General features: G+C 45.6%; 1 protein-coding gene across 1 annotated transcript in view; it reads left to right on the plus strand.

Annotated features, from left to right (window-relative positions):
• LYRM7 (LYR motif containing 7) overlaps window positions 1–23,328 on the plus strand; it is a 127,963-nt gene that overhangs the window by 63,348 nt on the left and 41,287 nt on the right. The window contains exon 2 of the mRNA XM_085632717.1: window positions 18,273–18,345. Within this exon, the coding sequence (XP_085488843.1) occupies window positions 18,273–18,345 (73 nt within the window). The remainder of the gene's footprint in view (window positions 1–18,272; window positions 18,346–23,328) is intronic.

A 23,328-nucleotide genomic window follows, 5' to 3' on the forward strand; every position in this document is an offset into this window, starting at 1 on the left:
AAGTGTTTTGAAGTGTTTTTAGGAGATGCCCGGAACTTTACTATCTTGATGGCGGACTAGGCATAAAAGGTAGGCTATTTTTATTTAATTGCATTTTGTATTTGCAATTGTGCTACATTAACGGAATAGATTTTTGGGTGTGTGTGGTTTTGACATAGTTCTTATATGGTGCAAGCAAGCACTTATTGCATCTTAAATGCTTGTATTGTCCGCATCAGTTTTTGTTGCCATTTCGAGCCACCATGCCGGCCAAACATGAGAGTATGGAGCGCTACGAATCCATAGGCACGGCCGCAATGCGCGACACTGATAAGCTAACCGCCTAGCGCATAATGGCTCTGGACATGGCACTACGCGCTGCGAATGCAAAAAGAACTATTGATGGACAGAATGCAGAACAATGTTATACATTCACCCCAGTACAGAGATCTGGCCTAAATCCATTGTTTTTTTGCTCACCATGCCATTCCAGTTTGGACCCAGTCATATGCAAATCAGTCTTGACCCTGTGCCCCATGGGAACAGTCCAGCCCGAACTGCCAGGCCAGGTCCTCCCTGGACTGACTGGAAACAAGCATCCTAGGACCTCTTTCGGGGTTTCACCCCTCTTCAGCCAGGATAGCTTGATTCCAGTGGCATGGAGAGCACAGGACTCACGTCTGAGCAAACCCGTTCCACTCGGGATGACAAATGCAAAACGAACTATTGATGGACAGAATGCAGAACAATGTCATACATTCGCCCCAGTACAGAGATCTGGGCCTAAATCCATCGTTTTTTTGCTCACCATGCCATTCCAGTTTGGACCCAGCCATATGCAAAGCAGTCTTGACCCTGTGCCCCATGGGAACAGTCCAGCCCGAACTGCCAGGCCAGGTCCTCCCTGGACTGGAAACAAGCATACTAGGACCGATTTTGGGGTTTCATCCCTCTTCAGCCAGGATAGCTTGATTCCAGTGGCATGGAGAGCACGGGACTCACGTCTGAGCATACCCGTCCAATTCGAGGTGACAAATGCAAAAAGAACTGTTGATGGATAGAATGCAGCACTATGTCATACATTCACCCCAGTCCAGAGAACTGGGCCTAAATCCATCGGACCACTATCCAAGTGGCACATTTTAGTATTATCCTATACCGTTTTTTTTTTTGCCATTTCGAGCCACCATGTCGGCCAAACATGGGAGTATGGAGCGCTACAAATCCATAGGCACAGGCGCAATGCGCTACACTAATAAGCTAACCAAATAGCGCATAATGGCTCTGGACAAGGCGCTATGAAGCCTCACCAGCAGCATCGGAGCACTATGCTAGTGACACATTTTATGAAACCACTGTCTATGAATGGAATGGCCGTAAACGTCTGCTCCAAACACATACAAAGCAACAGTTCTGTATGTTTCTCATGTGCCAATAACAACGACTTGTTTATTTGTTACACTTTGACATCTGGTGTGTTTTGCGCACACTCCCATCCCCCGGGATCGTGAGTTGTATCTAGCAGTGACGCACTCAACGAGCAGTTTAGATGGACAGATGTCCTTGGAGGGGCGTGATTAGACCTCCAGGACTACCACAGCCCAGGGAGGGAAAGAGTGTCAGGACCAAGGGGGACGGAGTCCTGGTGTAATTTAATGCCGCCCGCAGATTCTCTGGCTTTAGAGACAGCTGCGGGAAGATGTACCTATACCATGGGAACGACGAATGTTTATGTGATGAAGAGGAGGTCGGGGCGCCGCACTCCGACCCTTCCCAGAGACGTGTCTCTGTGTCCACCGCCTCGGTCCGTGGACACGGAGCCCGCAGGGAAGCTCCTGTGTCAGAGGGTCTCACAGGCTGGCGTGCCTGTACAGAGGTAACCTTGGGAAAGGTAGCGCCCTGAACGACACAAAAATTCGCACTCCTCCCACCTGTTGGAAAAATGAGAGAGGTGGGAGAGAAGGTGAAGGGCTTAGAGAACTGGAGGGCCATGAGAAGAAAATCAGACCGTGCAGACATCCTTTTCTTTGCAGCCAGGTCAGTGTGTGAGGCTGCATCAGGCAGCTCCTGCGCCCCTCTATAGATTGGCGCCCTGGGCTTGGGCCCAAGAGCTCACGCTAAAAGCTGGCCCTGTGGTGTGTATACATGCACGTGTTCACGAGCACGGCTCCTGACCATGGTCTGTGTTCCTAGATCACCGCCCTTTACACTACATGCGCACTGAACACAACTGCCTGGCACCATGGAGCCGATTCAAAACAGTACGTATCGACAATGTGGGAGGCAGGGCCAAAAGATGAATTGTGTTAAAGTGATCCCTTTCTTTTTTGCGTGTTTGAGATCTTGTTCACTGATATGTGATGTGACTCTCTTTGTCTTGTTAACTTATGCCTTTATATTTGTTTTATTGCATTGGTCTTAATGTTTTTTCTTGTCTCTTGATGAAAACCCTGCTTCATAAGGAATTTGGATGTGGTTACCGTAGTACTATTTGCCTTCCCATAATAGCCTTTCAGCAGCTGACAAAGTAGCCGAGAAATCAGTTTTCATGTGAACCTAGCAATTGGCTGGATTTCTTCAGAGGCAAAAGAGCGTTAGATAATGCCATTGCCATGACAGCATTAGGGTACGAATCTGTAAATTCCTTCCTGCTGCATGGGGGCCAATTATTCAGTTTCACAGTCTCTGGTATCTCCTATATGTTGTTAATATCTTGTTGAATGCCAAAATCACATTGTTCACAGAGGTCATGGAAAGTGTACCGCTTCAGGAAACCTGGACAGTTCACCCATTGCAACCATTAACCATTGTACAGTAACAAATGGTCTCAAGAAGCCAATGTATACATCTTCTCAGGATGTTTTGCTCAATGATGACATTGTGAGGCTCAGGTGCAAACTGCTTGCATAGACTTTGGCATACATGACAAGAGCCAAGCATTTCTTCTAACAATTCATCCAGAAAGAGGTCTCCCACTGTGTGCTTCAGGTGGTGTTTGGTCGCTACAGTGCAAGAGTGGTACTCAAGTGCCAGATGCAGTGCCTTTTTTCTTAACAATTGGAAGTGAATACGCGGAACCTCTCAACATCAGCCCCTTCTTGTTGCAGCCAGTTCACATTGAACATGTCTGAATGTTCTCACCTCCTTAAGGTCACGTAATTAGTGAGCTTTTATTGACCCTGTCCAGGTTTTTCCAGTTCAAATCCAGTAAGCCTGAGATACTCACAAATGAGTCTGATAATGTCTTTCTTGTCCACTGCAACCACTTCAGTTTGTTTCTCTATGTGACAGATGCACTCGTCTCTCATAGAGGTTGAAGTTGTCTGGAAAGCGTGTTTGCGGTTCTTGGGTCTGCGGCACCTACTCAGAGGGTCGGCGACTGTTTAGAAAATTAAATAATATTAGCAGGCTAATAACATACATGCACTTTCAAAAAGCAAAATTGAAAATTTTAAACCCTCTGTGGACTAAAAGACAATTAGTGGCCTCAAATGAAGCACTGGCTTGTGCTTACAAAATGGAGCAGTTATTAAGAGCAAAAAAAATCAGACTGATGTGCTAGAATCTAGCATAATGTCTTAGTCATTTGGAAATAACACCAAATATTGAAAAGCTGTAACCTTCCCATTAAAATTCCAATTTTATATATATTTTTCCATTTGTGGATTAAATAAAATATTTTTTAAGTTGTGTATTTGTTAGATGTGTACTTGTGTATTTGTTTCTGTTTTGTGTTTTAGGTTCAAAGCATAAAAGTTGCATAGGGTGGGGTCCCTGGCTTCCAGTAGTGATTCATTGGAGGTCCTCGGACATTAAGAAGTTAAGAGGCACTAACGTAGATGAAAGCTGAAGAAAATAATCTGTGGGATTGCGGTCACATGAGGAGTCATACACAGTAGTGACTTTCCTTGTCCTGTGTTTGATGTCTTTTGTTATTATTGATTATGAATAAGGCTCCAAGTTTTCAGTTTTTACTGATTTTTACAGACCGCAAACAAAGCGTTTCCTGTCTGTATTTATTTTTAAAATCGGGAAAATAGAGATAATTGTGCTTCTTGTAAGTGACTTTCTATACTGTCCCTCATTAATTCTATGGCAGGACCCGAAGGCAAGGATTAGGCTTTTTCTTTCTTCACTTTGAAAGGCTGCTGGCAATAAAGAAACAATGTTCAAGAACATAAACTGCGTTTCTCATTAGACATTGGGCTAGAAGTACAGGTTGTCCAATCAGAATGCTGCTGCCCATATAACAGTCCCTGTAGACTCTCTAGCTTCCTCTTTCTGCGCAGCTCCAGCAGCATTTCATATAAGTTCACTGCCTCGTTGTGCTCTGCTGTTTCATTCTGTTTGGTAATTGTGTTATTGTCAAATTCCAGTGTGCGGTGGCATAACGCACTGACCGCTTTCTCTGTGGTGTCTTAACTCCGGGAACGTTCTCGTTCCTATGTGGTCGTCTTTCAATGCGAGCAGGCTCGCGTGCGGTCTTCCGACAGCCAGCGGGCCCGCGCACTCATTCTTCGCGCTCCACGCGATTTGACCTCCCTCTGTTTCACTGATGGCTTGAACCATCTTTTCTATGAGGGAAAGTTAATTCCCAATTCCACTTAATACTGCTTGCCCAGGGAGGCACCACCTGGAGAATAAACACCTGTGTGGGAAAGGCTAGCAGCCTTGAGGTGCTCCTGTTATGATTTCCCAGGTGTTCTGTTCCCCACTAAAATAAGAGGTGCACCTCCCGAGAATACTCTCCTTGCTAAAACTCCTCTTACTGGGCGAGGGTCTCTCCTATTGTCCTAGACCTACCATATTGCCCCAGTGCTCACGGCACTCATTATGGATTTTGAAGGCGCTGAATATTATGCGGAGGAAGAAGTTGTTACTTACCTCCCAATCGATGAGCACTTCTGTGAGGTGATGGATGCCTCCATTCTTAAGGCTCTCACGCAGGTGGTAGCTCCCCTGGAGAAGAAAATCTTTGCTCTTCAGGCACAATGCCGAAAACCCCTTAACCAAAGGGAACATGCTTCGGGCCCTTGGCCTCCCTAACTCCAGGACAGCCATCTACCCCCTGTTCCCACCCCTGCTACTACTTTATTAAGCTTTGCTCTATTTTACTAAATTTGTGTGGGATTTTTCTTGTTTAAGCGCACGGATGACCCTGGGTTTGATGTAGACTCATTTTCATGCCTCAAGAAGGCATTTATGGATTCACAGCCTTTACAGGACCGACATATCCCGGGCCATTAAGGTAACCCCCCTGCCACTCCCCCTCTGAATAACCAAGGGGACGGGAATGATTCCCTCAACACCTCAAACGGAGGTGGGGATCACTGCAGACCTTGGCGCCCAACTACCAGCACCCTAACCGGTGCAGACCCTCCACGGACATGAGACCACCTCAAGAAGCAGACTTACCAGACCCTGACGACGAGTAACACCCCTGTTCGGCGGAGTGGTGTCCTGCGCCCAAAGTAGCTGTCTACATGGCAGGCAGGTTGCAGAAACCTCTCTATAAGGACATGAGGAGCTGCCTCAAGGTGGAGTGTCCTAGGCCATGTTTAGAGGGGAAGGTGGCCCTCACACCAGAGATAGACACCAAGATGACGACCTTCCTCGCTAAATTTGTCCGAGACCCTAAAAAGGGCATAAACAGATCTTGGCGCTCTAGTTAGTATAAACTCCTGAACATAGCAGGGCCACAGGCGAAGATCATGAACATGACGGAGGGTGCCAAAGCCTCCGAGTCTTTCATATCTCCTGACACTCTGTTCCTTTGAGCTCAACGAGCCATTGTTTTTCTGAGGAATTCGAACTGCACAATATCTACCGAACGGTGCAGATTTCTGTTGATTAAGATTGACCCCAATTTGGGGGAACTCTCCATTTCCAAAGCAGGTACAATAGCAGAGGGCAACTTTTCGGTGAACCCTTTATTCGTGAGTTGGGCAAATACGTTAACACCTTTAATTTACTGGATAAAGCTCAGACCTCCATTAAAAAAATAAAATCCATATTTGTAAACTGCAAACTACTCACCCTTACGGGTCTCAAGGCGCTGGGGGCCGTTGTGGAAATTAAGTGAGCTATTGCCCAGAGTTACATGGTGCTGAGCTGAGCTGCCGCCGGAGCCAGGGATTGAACCGTGATCCCTGTGCTCCGAAGTCAGCTGCCCTGGCCGCTGCACCACACCTCTCCACTATTAAGAAGACTTTTACCCCCTGTGTTTTTGCTGCAGTCCGTCAAGGTAGGGGGCGCTCGACCGGCCGTCGCTGCTATCAAGCCGCCAGAGGTGGGGACTCCTGTCGAGGCCAATGGCAGGATTCCAACAAATTTGGGAATTTCTACCCAACCAGACCATACCCCTCCGTCGTGGAGGCAGATGCGGTAACTTCAGCAATGCACAAGATATGGATACAAGACTCGATGGGTATCTGATGGGTATCCGAATTGGGGGTCACCTGGCGTCTTTTATGACTAACTGGGAAATACTCTCCTCAGACACTTGGGTCCTTCAGACAGTATGAGGCTTCCACATAGAATTTTACCGGTGTCCAATTCAACCTCCCAGGCCTCTGGGCTTTTCGCAGGAACAGAAAGCCCTATCGGATCAAGAGGTAACCAACCTGTTAGCAATGGGCTCGAAAGTTCGCACGATGATTCACCCCAATGGCTTCCTCAGAAATCTCTTCCTGGTGGAGAAAAGGGATGGCGGACAACGTTCTGTTATCAATCTCAAGGTGTTCAAGGCATGGCTCTTGTATCGTCACTTCAAAATGGAGGGTATCCATCTTCTGATACATCTCCCCCAGGTTGCAGACTGAATGGTCCAGCTGGACCTGAAGGCCGCCTACTTGGCGAACTCTGTTTTTCGGCCTCCCAGACGCTTCTCACAGTTCCGGTTGGGCGCAAAGGTGTTTGAGTTCGTATCCCTTCCTTTCGGTCTACCATCGGCCCCTTGGTGCTTCACGAAGCTGGCGAGACCGGTCGGCAAACATTTGCAGGCATGTGGCATGAGATTGATCGTCTACCTCCACAATATTCTGATTATGGATCAATGCCCAAGGCGCCTCTCCCTACACCTGCAGATGGCTGTCGACCTTCTGGAGTCACTGGGCTTCGAGACCAATGTAGAAAAGTCAGCCTTAACCCTAACCCAGTCAGTGCAATTTCTGGGGTTCTTGATAAACTCAGTCACATCAACCCTCAGCCTCCTGGTTCGAAAGCTGACCATGATCAGACACAAACTCAGGAGGGCAATTTCCAAAGCCCAAATTACCCTTTGCCAACAGGCACGAACCGTGGGACTCCTCTCGTCCTCAATCCAAGCTATTTTCCCGAGCCCGCTCCATTACTGAGCGCTGCAACGCCTAAAAATCTCTCATCTCCGGAAGGGTCTCTAGTACACCAGCTGGTTCCGCACTCCGACAAAGTGAAGGAGGAAATGGGATAATGGCGCGCTCTGTGGAGAGTTCCCCGCTGGAAGAAAATGGTCCTCCGCAGAGCAGTCTTTACATATCAACTGTTTGGAGTAGATGGCGAGTTCCTTTGCCCTCCAGTGTTGGACCAAAGAGAGGGTATGGTGCTCTGTCTTTTTGAAGATGGAGAATGTTGCAGCAGTTCGCTATGTCAATCATCTGGGAGGTACTCAGTCAAAGGCCTTGTTGAACCTTGCTCGGACGCTATGGGAATACTGCTTAGCCAAATAGATTTCCCTGTCAGACAGTGGCCACGGATGCCTTCCTTCAGTACTGGAGCAAGGAGCTGTCGTATGCCTTCCCGCCCTTTGCCATGATAATGCAGCTGGCGACTCAGATGTGCAGACAGCAGGAGGACCTAGTTGTGATTACCCCAACATGGAGGTCTCGAGCCTGGTTTCCAGCGATGATGGAACTTTCCTGGGATTTTCCAGTCCCTCTACCACTGTTTCTGGGTCTTCTCCGGGATCCTCAGAACAGTCCTCACCCGCTGGTCCTGGCGGGATCTCTGCCTCTTATGGCCTGGAGGGTTACCGGGACTGCTGGAAAGTCCCAGCAATTTCAGGAGAGGCTGCCTCTCTGCTCACCAAAGCATGGACAGACAGTGCAAACAAATGATACAGTTCTGCCTGGTCTAGAAGTTTGGATAGGTGTCTACAACACCAGGTGGATCCCATGGGGGCAGATATTGTCCAGATTTTGAACATTCCGGCAAGTTTGGCTCCCAAAGGTTTCACTTACAGATCAATTAATACCTTCAGATCGGTAATTTTGGCGGGTCACCTTCCAGTGGACGGTCACCTGACTGAGGAACATCCACTGGTCTGTAAATGGCTGAAGGGTATCAGGTTATCAGTACCCCCTGAACCACAGTATTCAGTATTATGGGTTGTTAATAAAGTCCTTTCTGTGTTTCAATCGCGGCCCTCCAATAAGTACTTGTCGACAAAACAGCTATCGGCGAAATTGACAATGTTGTTATGCTTAATCTCTTGCCACCGAGTTTCAGATGTGTGTGACTTAGACATTACAGGTAGAGTCGACTTTTCATATTGCTCGAAGAACAAAATGTAATTCTAGATTGGTGTTGTAGCCGGCCTTTTCACAATTTACTTAATTTTGTGTGGTCCATACCCTTAAAAGGTATGAGGTTATTACTGATGAGGTAAGACCTCATGGGTATCGGCAATTACTGATTGCACTCACGAAACCTCACAAAGCTGTTTCTTCCCCTACGATTGCCATATGGGTCAGATGAGTCATGCAGGAAGCGGGGATTGATGCTTCTCGTTTTGAGGCCCTTTCAGTGAGAAGACGGGCCATGGCCTCTAAAGCTTTTGTCTTAGGTGCAAGACTTGAGGACATTCTCAACGCTGCTGACTGGTCATCTGATTCTACTTAAAGACCTTTTATTTCAAGCCAGTCCCCTCTCTCACAAACGTGTTGGTTAATCAGCTTTAAACTAGCCTAATCATCGCCTCTGGGTCCTGCCATAGAATGTAAAGTTTCCTAGGTATCATAAAGGAAAGTTCCAATTCTATTAAGGACACGGCGGCAAGGATTAACCCACCCTGGACTTCTAACGCTTAGAAGCGCCTCCCTAATGGAGAAACGGGGTTAACATGATGTGATTTTACAGTGGATTCAAATGCATGCCATCGATTTTGCAGTGTCCATGTACAATGTGAATATGCATTTTCCCTCTGCTGCGCTGTGTTGATGAATTGTGCATCAATCTTGGGAGGACAAATCTCACGACTGTTATTGTTGCTTCCTACGGACAAATTCCAACAAACAGGAATAGAGCCAGCGGATGGCAAAGTTGTTGCAGGAAGAAAGAGGAAGCTAGAGAGTCTGCGGGGACTGGTATGCAGGCAGCAGCATTCTGATTGGACAGACTGTAGTTCCCAATGTCTCTTGGGAAATGTAGTTTATGTTCTTGAAAATCATTTCTTTGAAAGTCTGCTGGCAATAAAGTGAAGAAAGAAAAAGCCTAATCCTTGCCTTTGTATCCTTAATAGAATTGAAACTTTCCTTTACGATAGCTAGGACATTTTTCATTCCAGGTCAATAGGTGAGCAGATAGACTGCATAGGGAGTTAAAATATTGGATGGGATTTCCTTAAAAACAGGCATATGTTAACATATATTTGTATATACTGCCAATATTTACATTTGGGTATAGTGTTCTGTTATATTTGGCTGTTTAATTTGCTAAAATGCAACAGGCGTCGAAGTAGGAAGTTTATCAGTCAAAAATTAGATGTGGTAATATACCATTTTACGACTCTATTTATTCTCAAATCCCAAAATAAATGTGGATAATTACCAATAAGATGGACACAAAATAAATGTGGAAAAATGCAGACGTAAATGCTTGAAAAATAAATACCATAAAACCGGGAGCCCTAATTATGAAGAAGCTAGAGACTGGCTTATAGAATTTCAGTAAACTCCTTTCTTTTATTAATGCCTTCCTTGCTTTCATAATCATTAAGATTGGTTTAGATGGCTCTGAAATACATTTGAATCGGTTTCCTATGGTTTTTGGTGTTTTAACTTTATTGTGAAAAGGAAAGCTGCTCAGTTTTTCTGTTTGTAGATTGAAGATTATCAGACAGCAAAGCTGTCTGGATTGCTTAAGACATCTTGGGGACATTTGGAAAACTTAAAATGCATTCCGCCAATTGCTTACCATTGGCTTTGTGGTTGTTAACTCACATTTGCTTTCTATTTGCTGGCTTCATTTATTTTAGTATGTCCACCATGTTTTCATCTCTGCCATGAAGTCTAGCCTGTTTACCATCGCTCCTTGTATTCTTCCACAAGTGCTTGCTTTCTATAAACAGGCCTTTAAATGTTGTTCTTATCTTGTCACATATGCTGTGCATTCAAAGACAGAAGTTAAATGTCAGGAGGAGCTTGGTGTTTACATTTCTTTCTCTGACTTCAGAGTAAGAGGTTCGATCTGACAATCTGGGGGTGTGGAATGTAGTGGCTTTTTTCCCTTTGATTCTGTGTAGGCTTTTCATTTGCTCTTACTGCCTATTGTGCTGCTTCTGAGGTTTACTATCGCCATGACATATTTGGGCACTGTGCGTTCTACAGATTTATTTTCCTTACTTTACTAAAGGCTTTTTTATATCACAAAATTAGATTTCAGTATCTGTAAGTGAACTATGCAAATATTTCAGAATTAGGTAAGTACAAATGAAGCACACTTTTTGTTAATTCTGAAATGTACTGAAAGCAAATATTTCAATACAATCAAAACAAATTAGTACACAATGAGATACCATTTCCATACATTATTGTATTATTTGTGTGCTGTATAGTGTTATCAGTAAAACTGTATGTTCATGTAAATCTAATGGCCATTTAAATTGAAAGTGTGTTGTCTGTAATGGCAGTTAACTACCACACCATGCATACTCCACTCTACGCCACTCCAATCTATGCCATTCCACACTACAACATTCTACTCCACTCTATGCCGCTCTACGCCATTCTACTTCACCCCACACTACTCTGCCCCACACCACTTCATTCTAGGCCACTCTACTCCATCATACCACACTCAGCTCTACGACACCCTGACACTCTGCCCTACGCCACTTTACTCCTCTCTATGACACTTGACACCACTTTACTCTACTCTGCGACACTTCACGTTATGCTTCTCCACTCTGAAACTTTACTCTACTCTACACCACTCCTGTCTACTCCACTCTAAGACACTTTAGTCTACTCTAAGACATTTTACTCTGCTCTTCACTGTGCTACTCTACTTACCTCCACCCTATGACATCCACTCTACACCACTCCACTCTGATTCTCTACTCCACTCCACTCTATGCCACTCTATCCACTTAACTCTAGGTCACTCTCCTCCACTTTACACCCCTCCTCTCTATGCCCTTCTACTCTACGCCACTCTCCAACACTACACAATACTCTATTATTCTATGTCATTCAATGACACTCTCACCCACTCTACTGCACTCCACTCTACAGGACGCTGCTTCACTCCACCTAATCCAGTCTACACCACTATATGACACTTTACTCCACTACACCACTACACTCTATGACCTTCCCCTCTTTCCCACTCCATGTGACTCCACTCTACGACACTCCATTCCACTTTATGGCACTCTACTCCACACCACACCACTCCGCTCTATAACACTCTCCTGTACACCCCTCCACACTACTCCGCTCTTCAAATCTCTACAGCAGTCCACGACGCGCTATGCCACTCTACAACACTTCAACTCTACGCCACTGTACTCCACTCACACCACTCTGCAACACATTTTACTCCACTCTGCGCTATGCTACTCTATGCCACGCCACTCTAAGACACCCCACTCTACGACACTCCCTTCTTTCCCAGTCCACCCACTGCACTCTACACACTCCACTCTACCAAATGCCACTCTATGACACTCTACTCCATGGCACTCTCTACTCTGACACACTACTCTATGGCAGTCCACTCTATGCCACAACACTCCACTCTTCGCCGCAACACTCCACTCTACAACACTATACTCCACTCTGTGCCACTCTGACACTCTACTCTACTCCATGACACTCTATTCCACTCAACACCCTTCCACTCCACTCCACTCTACGACACCCTACTCTACGCAACTTCCTCTACGCTACTTTACTCCACACAATGCCACTTTGTTCTATTTTATGCCACCACAGTCTATCACACTCTTTTCCATTCCACAGTACTCTGCTCCACTTTATGCCCCTCCACTCTATACCACTCTATTCCATGACACTCTACTTCACATTACTACACTTTCCTCTGCAAAACTTCCTTCTACCCCGCAACACTCCCCTGTACTCCATGACACTCCACTCTTCAACACTACATGCCACTCCTCTCCACTCTATGCCAATCCACAACCTCACTCTGCACCACTCCACTCTTCTCCGCCACTCATTCTACAACACTCCACCCCACTAACTTTTAGCCATACTGAACAGCAGCCATGCAACATACCTAAAATAAATTTGCAAAGCCAATAGTTCTTGCATAGGTGAGACATATTGGCTTTGCCAATGCTTGTTATCAATTTTCTTTACTTGTCTTTGCAAGAAAATCTAGCAAAATACTGGCCCGGTGGCATTCTTCATGCCATGTCGTGTGTCTGCATCTCAAATGGAAATGCATGCTCCTTTTTAGTGACACTTTTTGTCTGTGAAGTTGATGTCTAAATTGCTTTGAAGTTTGATACTTTGGGTGCAAGTACACTCATGATGCTGTAGTGCCTTTATCTTGCATGGGATAATGCTGCCCAATCAAACACATTAAAAAGGGTGTGTATGGGTGTAAATTAGGCAAAGCAGGAACCATAGTTGGAGCAGAGATGACTGGACAAAGCTGGCAGCCTTTGCAGCTGGGAAGGAGTAACAGCATCCTGCCAAGTGTTGTATTGTAGAACAGGGTACAAGATTTCAGTGAGAAAAATAAAAGGATGAGTCTTTGATTCCGCAACAGCATATATTTAAGTGTATTTAATAACTACAGTATGGTGTAGGGGAAGATGAACTGAACACCCTACTGCAATGCAGCTTGACAATGCATGAGAAAATAAATGATAGTTCACTTTCTGACCAACTAGACAAAGCTGTATTTGTTTAAGCTCTCTGGCAGTGATAATTCTGTAGTGGCAGATCATTTTTCAGAAGTCTGAGCCAGTATTTCATTAAACATGATCACCCTAGGGATGCGAAGGGCAATTTGTATATTGAGGCAGGAAGCTTGAAATGTAAAAAGTTATTTCCATTGAACTTAAACATTCTCCAGCCTGCAGATAGTGGACCAGCAGTCAATGATGGTGATCTAATAATATTGCTGAAAGCATCTGCTAATGAATTCGCTTTATTGCAAGCACTTGTGATATTTGTCATATTGAAGATGCTAGTTGAAGGCTTCTCCAGCCAGCTGAGTTAGTGTGGTATCGCAGGAGGGTGTAAGGCAAAAAGTGACCTACAGACCCACAAACAAAGTGCAGCCGAACAGCCCCAAGATGCACATACAGCACATTGCTTTTTAGGTCTCGGCTAGTGAAGGCTGCGCTCGCGCAGTCTCGCTCGCAAGATTTAATGACTTTGAGAAGTGGGGCTTGAACCCGCCCCTCTTCTGCCCTCTTCTCCATTGGCTGGCCTCTTAAATACTGGTCAGCCATTGGAGAAGAGCTGCGTCTCTCCAAACAAGCCCCGTCTTTTTCGGATTCGGGGGCGTGTTTTTTCGCTTCTTTCTCTTTTTTAAAGCCCGTCCCTTATTCACTGGTGGGCGTGTTTTCTTTTTTTTTTTTTTTACAGGGACGTTCTCTGTTTATTTACGTCTCGGCTAGCGAAGGCTCCGCTTGTTGTTTCTACCTTTTATTACACAAAGACTTCCTGTCCCTCTAAACGTGAGTCAGTGTGACTCAGGCACCACGAGTCCCGTGAAAGGCGCTTTGTGTTGTCAGCTATTCTTCAGTTATCGCCCAGGTGCTCTTGATCCTTTTTCCTGTGACAACCTAGCCGTCTGACGCCATTTTACGGAACGGCGCTGAGGAAGCAAGAAAGTCGAGCGGTTCGTGTGGAAGGGATACTCGGACGAACAGACTGAGCAGGGAGGGGGAGAGCGGCGGTCAGTCTCCGCCGTCCGCGCCGTAGTTGTCGCCGCAGCTGCGCAATTATCATCTTGTCGCCGTTCAAGCGCCGACGCCATGTCTGAGACGCATAAGACCATAAAGGGTGGTGGGTGGTAATTAGAGCATCGCATCCATTTTGTATTTTTGGGGCGTCACAAGGGCTTGGGGGGTGGGCGTCCGCGTCGTCGTAGAAAGAAATATTTTGCGTCTTTGCTCCCTTTCCCATTCACACAGTTCTTTACACGCATCAAGATGAAGATCTTCGTGGGCATCGTTGACGAGCAAACGACACAGGAAGAGCTGAGCGCACTCTTCGAGCACCATGGCACAGTGGTGAGCTGTGCAGTCATGAAGCAGTTCGCCTTCGTTCACATGCAGGAAGAGGACCGGGCCCTGGCCGCTATAGCGGCACTCAACGGCCGCGAGCTGAATGGCCGAAAGATGGTGGTGGAACTGAGCAAACCGCGGCCTCTCAACACCTGGAAGGTGTTCGTGGGCGACGTCAGCGCCTCGTGCACCGCCACCGAGCTGCGCAACCTTTTCGAGAACTACGGCAGGGTGGTGGAATGCGATATCGTGAAAGGTAAAGGAGTATTGACCTTCCTACCGCTTACTAACCGCAGCACCTCTCACTGTCTCTTCAGTCGCAGGTTCTAGAGCAAACAATTTTAATTCCCCGTGACCCCAAAAGATCAGACCAATGCACTCAAACAGCCACGACTACACATTTACATCCACCGACTAATCTCCCACTAAACTACGAAGTTGTCTCCTAAGCCAATGTTTCGAAACATTAACCGGCGTTTGTTACGCTAGTCTCGGACACAGGCATCATTTCCTCTCTTAGTCTTTAAACTTTTGGTTTCCAAGAATGAGTATTTCTCTTGTACGGAAGCTAATCACTAATAGTGGACATGTAGTTGAATCCCCACCAGATTAGTGCAACAGCCTACCTATGTAAGATCACCAGGCATGGATTTTAAAATGCACCTGGCCTTCCGACGGTTCCTAGAATATAAATCGTGTATTTAAAGCTGTTTCTCGGATTGTCGATTAAGCTCTGGGGACTGAGATGACGTACATTAATGTCGTTAAATCAAAAGTACGTGCTCTGTCAAATGATAAACTCCATGTGCCAAACTTGACTACTGTAGGAAGGTTGTGTGGGGAAGGGGGGCGGGCGTCGACTATCCAACAAGATTTTAGACCAACCGTTTTATCGCTAGTACTATCCCATGTAGATCATATGGTTTCTACCAGGCCCTGGTGAAAGCCGTCCTCTCGATGGGAAGTATATTTGTGAACCGTCAATTAGACCATATTGTCCAGACCGCAGCCTTAATTCTTAGGGTTTAAAGTTTTGTGAGTTGACCAATTTATTGGGTACGATTCACTAAACCTTTTGGGATAGGTCGTCATACTCCAGGTTTAAATAACGTCATCTTGAATCTTTGGGCGTAGAACATACTCGCGTCTTATGCCTAAAGAAACTACCCACAGATAGTGCTTAATGAACTGAATCTGTATGTTTGGCTGTAACCCACAGATTTGTGAATCGGTCCTGTGAAAACGCTCGCCCCATGCCAGACAATTGCCAGCACCTTACAACTGTTCGCCTAGTTCCCACCCTCCAGCAAGGGTTGCAGTATTGTTTCCTGCTTTAACTGTATTGAAACATTTTATAGCGCTTACCACCGCCGTGTGGGCCACCGAAACGCTTGGCTGCATGATTCACTGCTGTATTGGGTATGAATTTGTAAGGGTGTTTTGTATTCGGTGTTCCTGTGTGGGAAGACTCCCCATGTGCGTGGTGACCACCTACTTGCGGTTATTGGATTAAGGAATTCATCACTTAGTGTGGCAGATGAATTGTGAAACGTAAGAGCGCAGTGGATTACTTACAGTAAGCTGACTACTTTGAACAGCACTGCAGGTCCCCTTCTTTGCCTGTTGCTGCCCTCCCTGCGTTGTCCAATTTGAGACGTTGTTGAAAAGTTTATGGGTCTGAGCAGGCATGTTTAGAGCTATATTGTGAGGGCGGTGGGTCTGGTAGAATGTTAAGTAGATGTCAAGTATTTAGCTGGTTGGGACCTGCAGTTGTGGACTAGATTAGTTTCCGGTGATTAGCCAGCAATATGTAGTGCATCTTTCCAGTTATTTTATGCCGGTCCGTTGGCTGTGTACAGTACTGTATCATGGAGAAGAACCTTAGACGTTGCATGTCAGTGTGAGGCGGTCAATGGGGTTAGTGGAGTTATGCAGCCTGCATGTACCATAATTGGCTGCTGTCCTCTGAGTTTTAGAATTAGTGTGGGCCATATGAGTGGCGTCTTGCTGCAGAGTCGAATGTGTATACACAGCTTCCTTTCCTTCTAAAACAGTATAGTGAGCCTGCTGCGTTGTTCCCTGTGTATTCTACAGGGTACAGAATCCAATCCTGGTTCGCCGGCACAGTGGGTTAATGTGTTTGCTGCAGAGGTCTCTATGTGTGTGTGTGTGTGTGTGCCTCTGTGTGTGTGGCTCTGTGTGGGTAGCTTTTTTTGTAGGTGGCTCTGTCTGTGCGTGGGTGGCTCTGTCTGTGTGTGGGTAACTCTGTGTAGGTGGCTCTGTGTGGGTGGCTCTATTTGTGTGTGGGTTGCTCTATGTGAATAGCTCTGTGTAGGTGGCTCTGTGTGGGTGGCTCTGTGTGTGTGGGTGGCTCTGTGTGGGTGCAAATGCAATAGGTCTCACATTTGAAAGAGATTAAGCTATTGACTTTGTAAATAACAATGCCGTTTCTTTAAATGTTTTAAAAACAAAAACAAACAAAAATAATGTCATGAGCAATGCCAATAGCTCTAACTTTAACAATGCCGAGACCATTGCATTGTAAATGCTTGTTCAAAGTGCACCTGAGAATGTGGAGGCATACCAAGTCAGTCAGGCCCAGCATGACTTGAAACACGCTTGGCTTTAGCTCCCCTCAGAAGAGCTCTGTCTTGATGTGTCTCCTCTCCCTTTATGGAGACAGCAGCTGGCGGAATCCTGCACATCCCTCCTCTGTTCTTCTCCAATCCTTTCTGCCGAGCTGTGTATTCCCATCCCCTTGTTTTTCGATGTAAGAGTCCTAAAACAAACTGATGGTGGGGTAAAATCTGTTTCACTGTGTTGTCTGCTTCATGTAGCAACATGTTATTGATTTCATTGATTTGTACCACACCTAGCATGTTGCTGAATGACTTTTACATGGATTAGATGAACAAGGACAGACTTTAAAAATCCATTCACTAGACCGGTGTTGGACTAAATATGAAAATTCTAACCCATGAACGAACTTCATTATGTGCGAGGGACTGATGAGCTCTTAATTTAGGTCAATGGTCTAGGACCCCACAAGTGTCCCATGAATGCCTAATTGTGAGTGAAAGGTCTGTTTGGAAAATTTGGTTTTCAATGGGTTTTTTAATTTAAAAAAAGTTATTATGACAAACTGGACAATTCTGTCTGGTAAAAGGCCATTGAATTTGAAAGGCAAGATCTTCATCACTTAACTGTTTTCCTGCCATGTTTTTTTATACTGAAATATATTATTTGAGTACATTGATTAATGTAGTGGTGCTTAATCCGAGTTGCTGTTTCGAGAGTTTTGTGAGAGCATCTTTGGGGGTTAGTAAGATTTCAGAGGTATTTGGTCCCTAATATCTGAAAGGACTTATACAGAACTTTGTATTTTATCTTTAGGGAGATTTCAGCATCATTTTTTGTTTGTTTGTTTTCTCTGAAGCTTGTAATCGCCTTCTCTGTGGGCACTGATGTAGGCTATATAACCACAGTGAAGGCGTATCGTCTTGAAATTCAATTTTGTGGTTCTGCTCTAGTAAAGGACACTCGTAATACTGCAGCTTGTACAGGAAATGTGATAATACACAAAAGTGTATTATAACCTATAATGTGGAACAGTAATAAAGGCTACAAAAACTAAACACATTTATAATTAAATCGTGGGCCTTATAAAATGTTTACATTTGTATGTGACCCTTATTGCATGTTCTTGAAAAAACTATAGTTCATTTGTTTCTCTTTAATCTATCAAGGCAATATAGTTAGGACCACGCGAATATCGGTTAAGAGCCAAAATATATTCATATGATTGCTTTGCTTTACTGTTTTTCCTCAGGTCCTGCGACTTTTTAAATTGTTACACAGGACACGGCAGCAGGTGTTCAAGAATGATGACAGAGCATTAGAAGGTGAGTGAATTACAGTTCCTCCAGCAGGAGTTGCAAGAGCTATGCCAGCTTGTACTAAAAGATGAAAGGCGAAAGGACCAATGTGCCAGGTATTTCACAGATCCAGAGAATATACATTTTATCCTCACGTCTATGCCCAGAAGACATTTTAGGGATATCTGTAAAGAGGATTTTAGGCTTTGCTAATGTACGTGGGTTTGCTGCTCAGATGGTTTAACCGTGTCGCTGTAAAGTGGGAGAGGGTACCAGGTAAGTGTGTCATGGGCTCTCTGATAAGAAGGCATACTGCCAAAGCTATCTGTGGTGTAAAAATGTTTTTGGAAAATCATTTTAGAAAAAGCGAGGTTAGAGCGCTTGCAGGAGAGTTAAATGTTTCTTACCAATTGTACACTATAACATCACACAAAAGGAGAGAAAGAGAGAGAGACTTTTAACCTGTTCATTGGGTGTGTTTGTGGTGGGCAGGCACTCTTTCAGCATTGCCCCATACATTATGCCTGTTCTTTCTCTGTGAATCGTGCTATGCTACTACTTAGACTTGAGGTTAACTGAGGATGACCAGTCCATTGTACTCTTAGAATTGTTGAGTTTTCTGTTATTGTAGAATAGCCAACTCTTCATTTGGCAAAGACTTCTCAATATAGTAGTGTCATTACCCTGTTTTACCACAAAGGAGAACCATCTTTGTCTCGAGCTGGGAGACCGTTTCTGTGCTGCAGAGCCTCTCACCTGGAATTTCATATACATTAGTCTCCTGTTTACAATTGCGTCTCTCTTACCCGGAAAAAAGTGTGGATTTAATAAAGTATCCTATGTGTGTTACTTATGTGGATAGACATGTAAACTATTCAGAAACAGGGATTCTCCGAGTCCAGGGACTACAAATGAAAGTCCCTGGCAACCTGTGCAGCTTTACTTTCCCCACAATGTTTTTTAGGTCTCGCCTGACCCAGCGCATGCGCTGGTCTGGCGAGACTTATTGAGAGCGCTCCAAAAAATGCTACCAGGCCAGCCTAGAGCTACAGTGCATGTGCGCGGGCGCGCGCGCCGCGCTTTACCGTGATTACTTTCGGTTTCGCGGCCGCACGGCCGATTTGATGTTTGATGTGCTCGCGATCACTTTCACTTTGCATAGCCAATAGGTCTCGCTTTTGGGACCTTATAAGTATTTAGTTATGCAACTGTTGCATGGCTAAACACTTATAAGGTCCCAAAGGCGAGACCTATTGGCTATGCCAATGCTTGTTTGTTAGGTCTCGCCTGACCCAGCGCATGCGCTGGTCTGGCGAGACTTATTGAGAGCGCTCCAAAAAATGCTACCAGGCCAGCCTAGAGCTACAGTGCATGTGCGCGGGCGCGCGCGCCGCGCTTTACCGTGATTACTTTCGGTTTCGCGGCCGCACGGCCGATTTGATGTTTGATGTGCTCGCGATCACTTTCACTTTGCATAGCCAATAGGTCTCGCTTTTGGGACCTTATAAGTATTTAGTTATGCAACTGTTGCATGGCTAAACACTTATAAGGTCCCAAAGGCGAGACCTATTGGCTATGCCAATGCTTGTTTGTTTTGGACTGTTCCCCAGTACTTTTGTTTTTCAGGCTACAGTTTCTAGGGCAGGGGTCTCCAACCTTTTCTGTAATTAGAGCTACTTATGTTTAATGAAAATCCTCTTGAGCTACTAATATTATTAGAGATGTATTTGTCATTAAATTAGACTAGATTATATTAGTAGCCACCATATGTAAAGGTTATCAGCAGTGATCAGTTCAGTGGATCACGTACTTGTTACTAGCAGTAACATAAAGATGCTTTGTCAAAGTGGAATGCCTCTACATGGGAAATACATAACCGCATAGGTGCAAGCCCCTGTGTAAATAATGTTAGTAATTACTCTCTCCAACACAGTTTGGTTTTTCTCATTCAAATATCAACCTAAAATATGTTTAAGAAATTCAACCATTCTTCTCCACACATCAGTTTGAGTTCTGAAAACATGCACATTTTCTCCTCACAGACCTACTTTTTAAGTTTGGCATACGCATATTAATTCAACCAAGCATAAGCTTCTAATTTAGTTGTTTTGGGCTGTACACAGGAGAGCTATTTACAGGTAGCTGGAGAGCTACTAGTATCTCATAAGCTACTCTTTGGAGAAGCCTGCTCTAGGGCCTCTGATTCCAAAGGTCCGCTCAAAATACAAGTTGGTACATATTGGTATGCTGATGCTCAATAGTAATATCTATATTAATACTTTTGTTACAATAAAGACCTTCTTCTTGGCACTTTCTTAAAATCCTTCTCCATTCACCTTCACTTCGGTCGGGGTTATTGCTTTTCAGTCAGAGGTTTTGCTGCAAGTGTGGACGTGTACTACATCTTTATGCACTAGCTACCTCACTTTAAGGTACTCCAGCTTTGCACACAGCTGTGCATCATTTATTAATGCGCCTCTATTGGCCTGCCACGCTGCTCAATTGATAGCGGTTAGTCACTGCAAAGGAAGACTACGAGAAAACAAGCATTTGCAATGCAATAGGTCTCGCATTTGTCAGAGTTGGAGCTATTGGCATTGTAAATGGCAATGTTTTTTATTTATGTTTTTTTTTTTTGCAGTGGAGTGATTATTTAAAGACAAAAAGCATGCGTTACTGATGAAGTGGAGCCATCGTAAGGCAGGCAGGCATCTCGTGTGTAACGCTGTTTGAAACCCCACCTCGGGGATATTATGACCACCATTGAGTTAAAGATCCCCATATTACAGACAGCTCCTCCTCATGCTCCCAGAATGCAAATGCATCATCATGCTGAGTCAGGAATTTTAAAGTATGTCCCATAGTAACTGAGCACGGGCCTTGTGTGGCTTTAATATGCTACACTGCTGTAGCACCCAAAATGGCTTGTACCACGGGGCACGCTATTACAAAGTACTGTTCTTTCTGTAAAATACCTCACAGCAGCAAGAACAGAACAAACTATTCAATTAACTTTTCATGACCTGGCCTTCTGGTGATATAGCCTTACATTATGAACGAGTACGGCCCTTATACACACAACAGTATTCAGAGGGCTCGTGGCTGCACATGTCTACTCTACAGCTGAGAATATGTGTAATAGTTACAATGTTTCCTAAAATAGTACTCAAAATATAACCATCACGTTTGAATAAGTTTCGGGGAATTCCTAAAAAAAATATACTAATGGGCTGTGCCATGGCGTTTCGAACATATGCGTATTTAGCTTGCACCTGACACAGTATTCCAATGGCAAACACAGATGCGAAGGGTGCAGGGAACAGCGTTCTCATGGACAGCATAAATGCCATTGTTCATGCAGTCAACATGCAAACTGCGAAGAGGCAGTATGTGTTGCATTTTGCATGGGTTTCCATTCACAGCAAGGGATTCGTTGCCATTTAGCATTCAAGCAGCTAGCTCATCAGAAACAACCAACTCGTCACCAGTCTTTAGGTCTCGCGCCTAGCGTTGCACTGTGGAGCAGTGCACGCGCAGCGCGAGACATTTAGGAGGTGAAAAACGGGGAGGTGAGGCTGCCCTAGGAATGGCACACACACGAGCGTGTGCCTTTCCTTCTGTGGCATGTTACTGGCCTTTGCGTGCGTGTTTTTTTTAAAGCCAGCACGCAATAGGCCAAAGGCGGGCGCGTTGCTCCGCCCACGGCCTATTGGTGTCTATTACGCGCTTGTTGCGCGTGATAGACACCAATAGACCATGTGGCTTCAATTATCGTGCCCAGACAGGGGCGCGATAATTGAAACCGTAACCAGGGCTCGCTGTGGCGCACTCGCACCACTCGCGGGCTTCTTTCAAACGCTTTCACTTCCGCTTGTTCTATTAGGGTGTCAGCCTGCTGAAGACCGACCCGCGGAGGGGCTTGCTAGTGCTGCTGTATGGAGCTGTCCCGTGGGGGTTGGTGGCCGCCAGGGCAGTTACGTAGCGCTGTGCCTGAGCCCAGGGTGGCCGCGGGTGCAACCCGTCCTGCTTAGCCTGGTGCACGCGGCCAGCCCCCTCTTCAGCATTGGCTGCGCCTTCTTCTTCCTTAGCGGCTGGCTGTCCCGGGAGCGGCGAGGCGGCGCGGGCCAGCTTGGACTCCTTGCCCTGCCCGCTTGCTTCTCCCTGGGGGACGCGCTGTTACCCGGGGCTGCAGGAGAGCCGAGCCGGTTGCTCGCGGCGCTGGGAAAGGTACTCACGAACAAGCAATGTATTTATTTTTATTATACTTGTGTTATCATACGTATTCGGTTACCACCAGCGATGTCCCGCAGCATATCTACTCATTTCTCGCCAGCAACAGAATAACACCAACGTTATAAAAATGCTCAAATAACAATTGAAGAGCCGCCGGACCCCACCATTTAAACTGCATTGGAGTAAATGTGGTTTAGGGTATTACCGTGTACCCTGCTATACGAACAGCAACCACCAAAGAAACTGCAGCTGTGGTCACTTCGGTTCACCCATTCATTATGCTATGCTCATGGAAGGGCTCGTATTTCTATACTTCACCTGTAACTTGTTACACATTCTCATGGGCAGGGAGGCCTCGTTTTCGTAGCAAGTAGGGCAGGATGCAAACGTAAAAAATGTGTCACCTCCCATATCGAGATGGCCTGTGCGGTAGGTCCTAGTGACGTGGGTGTAGCGTAATGGCCAGAGCAGCAGCCTTTAGAGCCGGGAAACCAGGCTCGAGTCTCGTTGGCTCAACATCTTATGATTCTGGGCATATCACTTAATCTCCTCCTGCGTACCAAGAATGAATCTGTCCATGTTTAACGAACCCGGTGCTCATGTAAAGCTGTCCAATACCTTAGGTTCGAGTTTGCTTTATATAAAAATGCGCCAAAGCTTGGGCTCTATATGGGTCAATATGTCCCATTGGACCGGAAATGGGCAGGCTGCACAAGCTTATCTGCCATTCCATTGAATCCTGGTTTCTGTAAATCCAGGTGAAACCCCCCTGCCCCC

This window comes from Triturus cristatus, chromosome 2_1, assembly GCF_964204655.1.
Source record: "Triturus cristatus chromosome 2_1, aTriCri1.1, whole genome shotgun sequence".
NCBI classification, from domain to species: domain Eukaryota; kingdom Metazoa; phylum Chordata; class Amphibia; order Caudata; family Salamandridae; genus Triturus; species Triturus cristatus.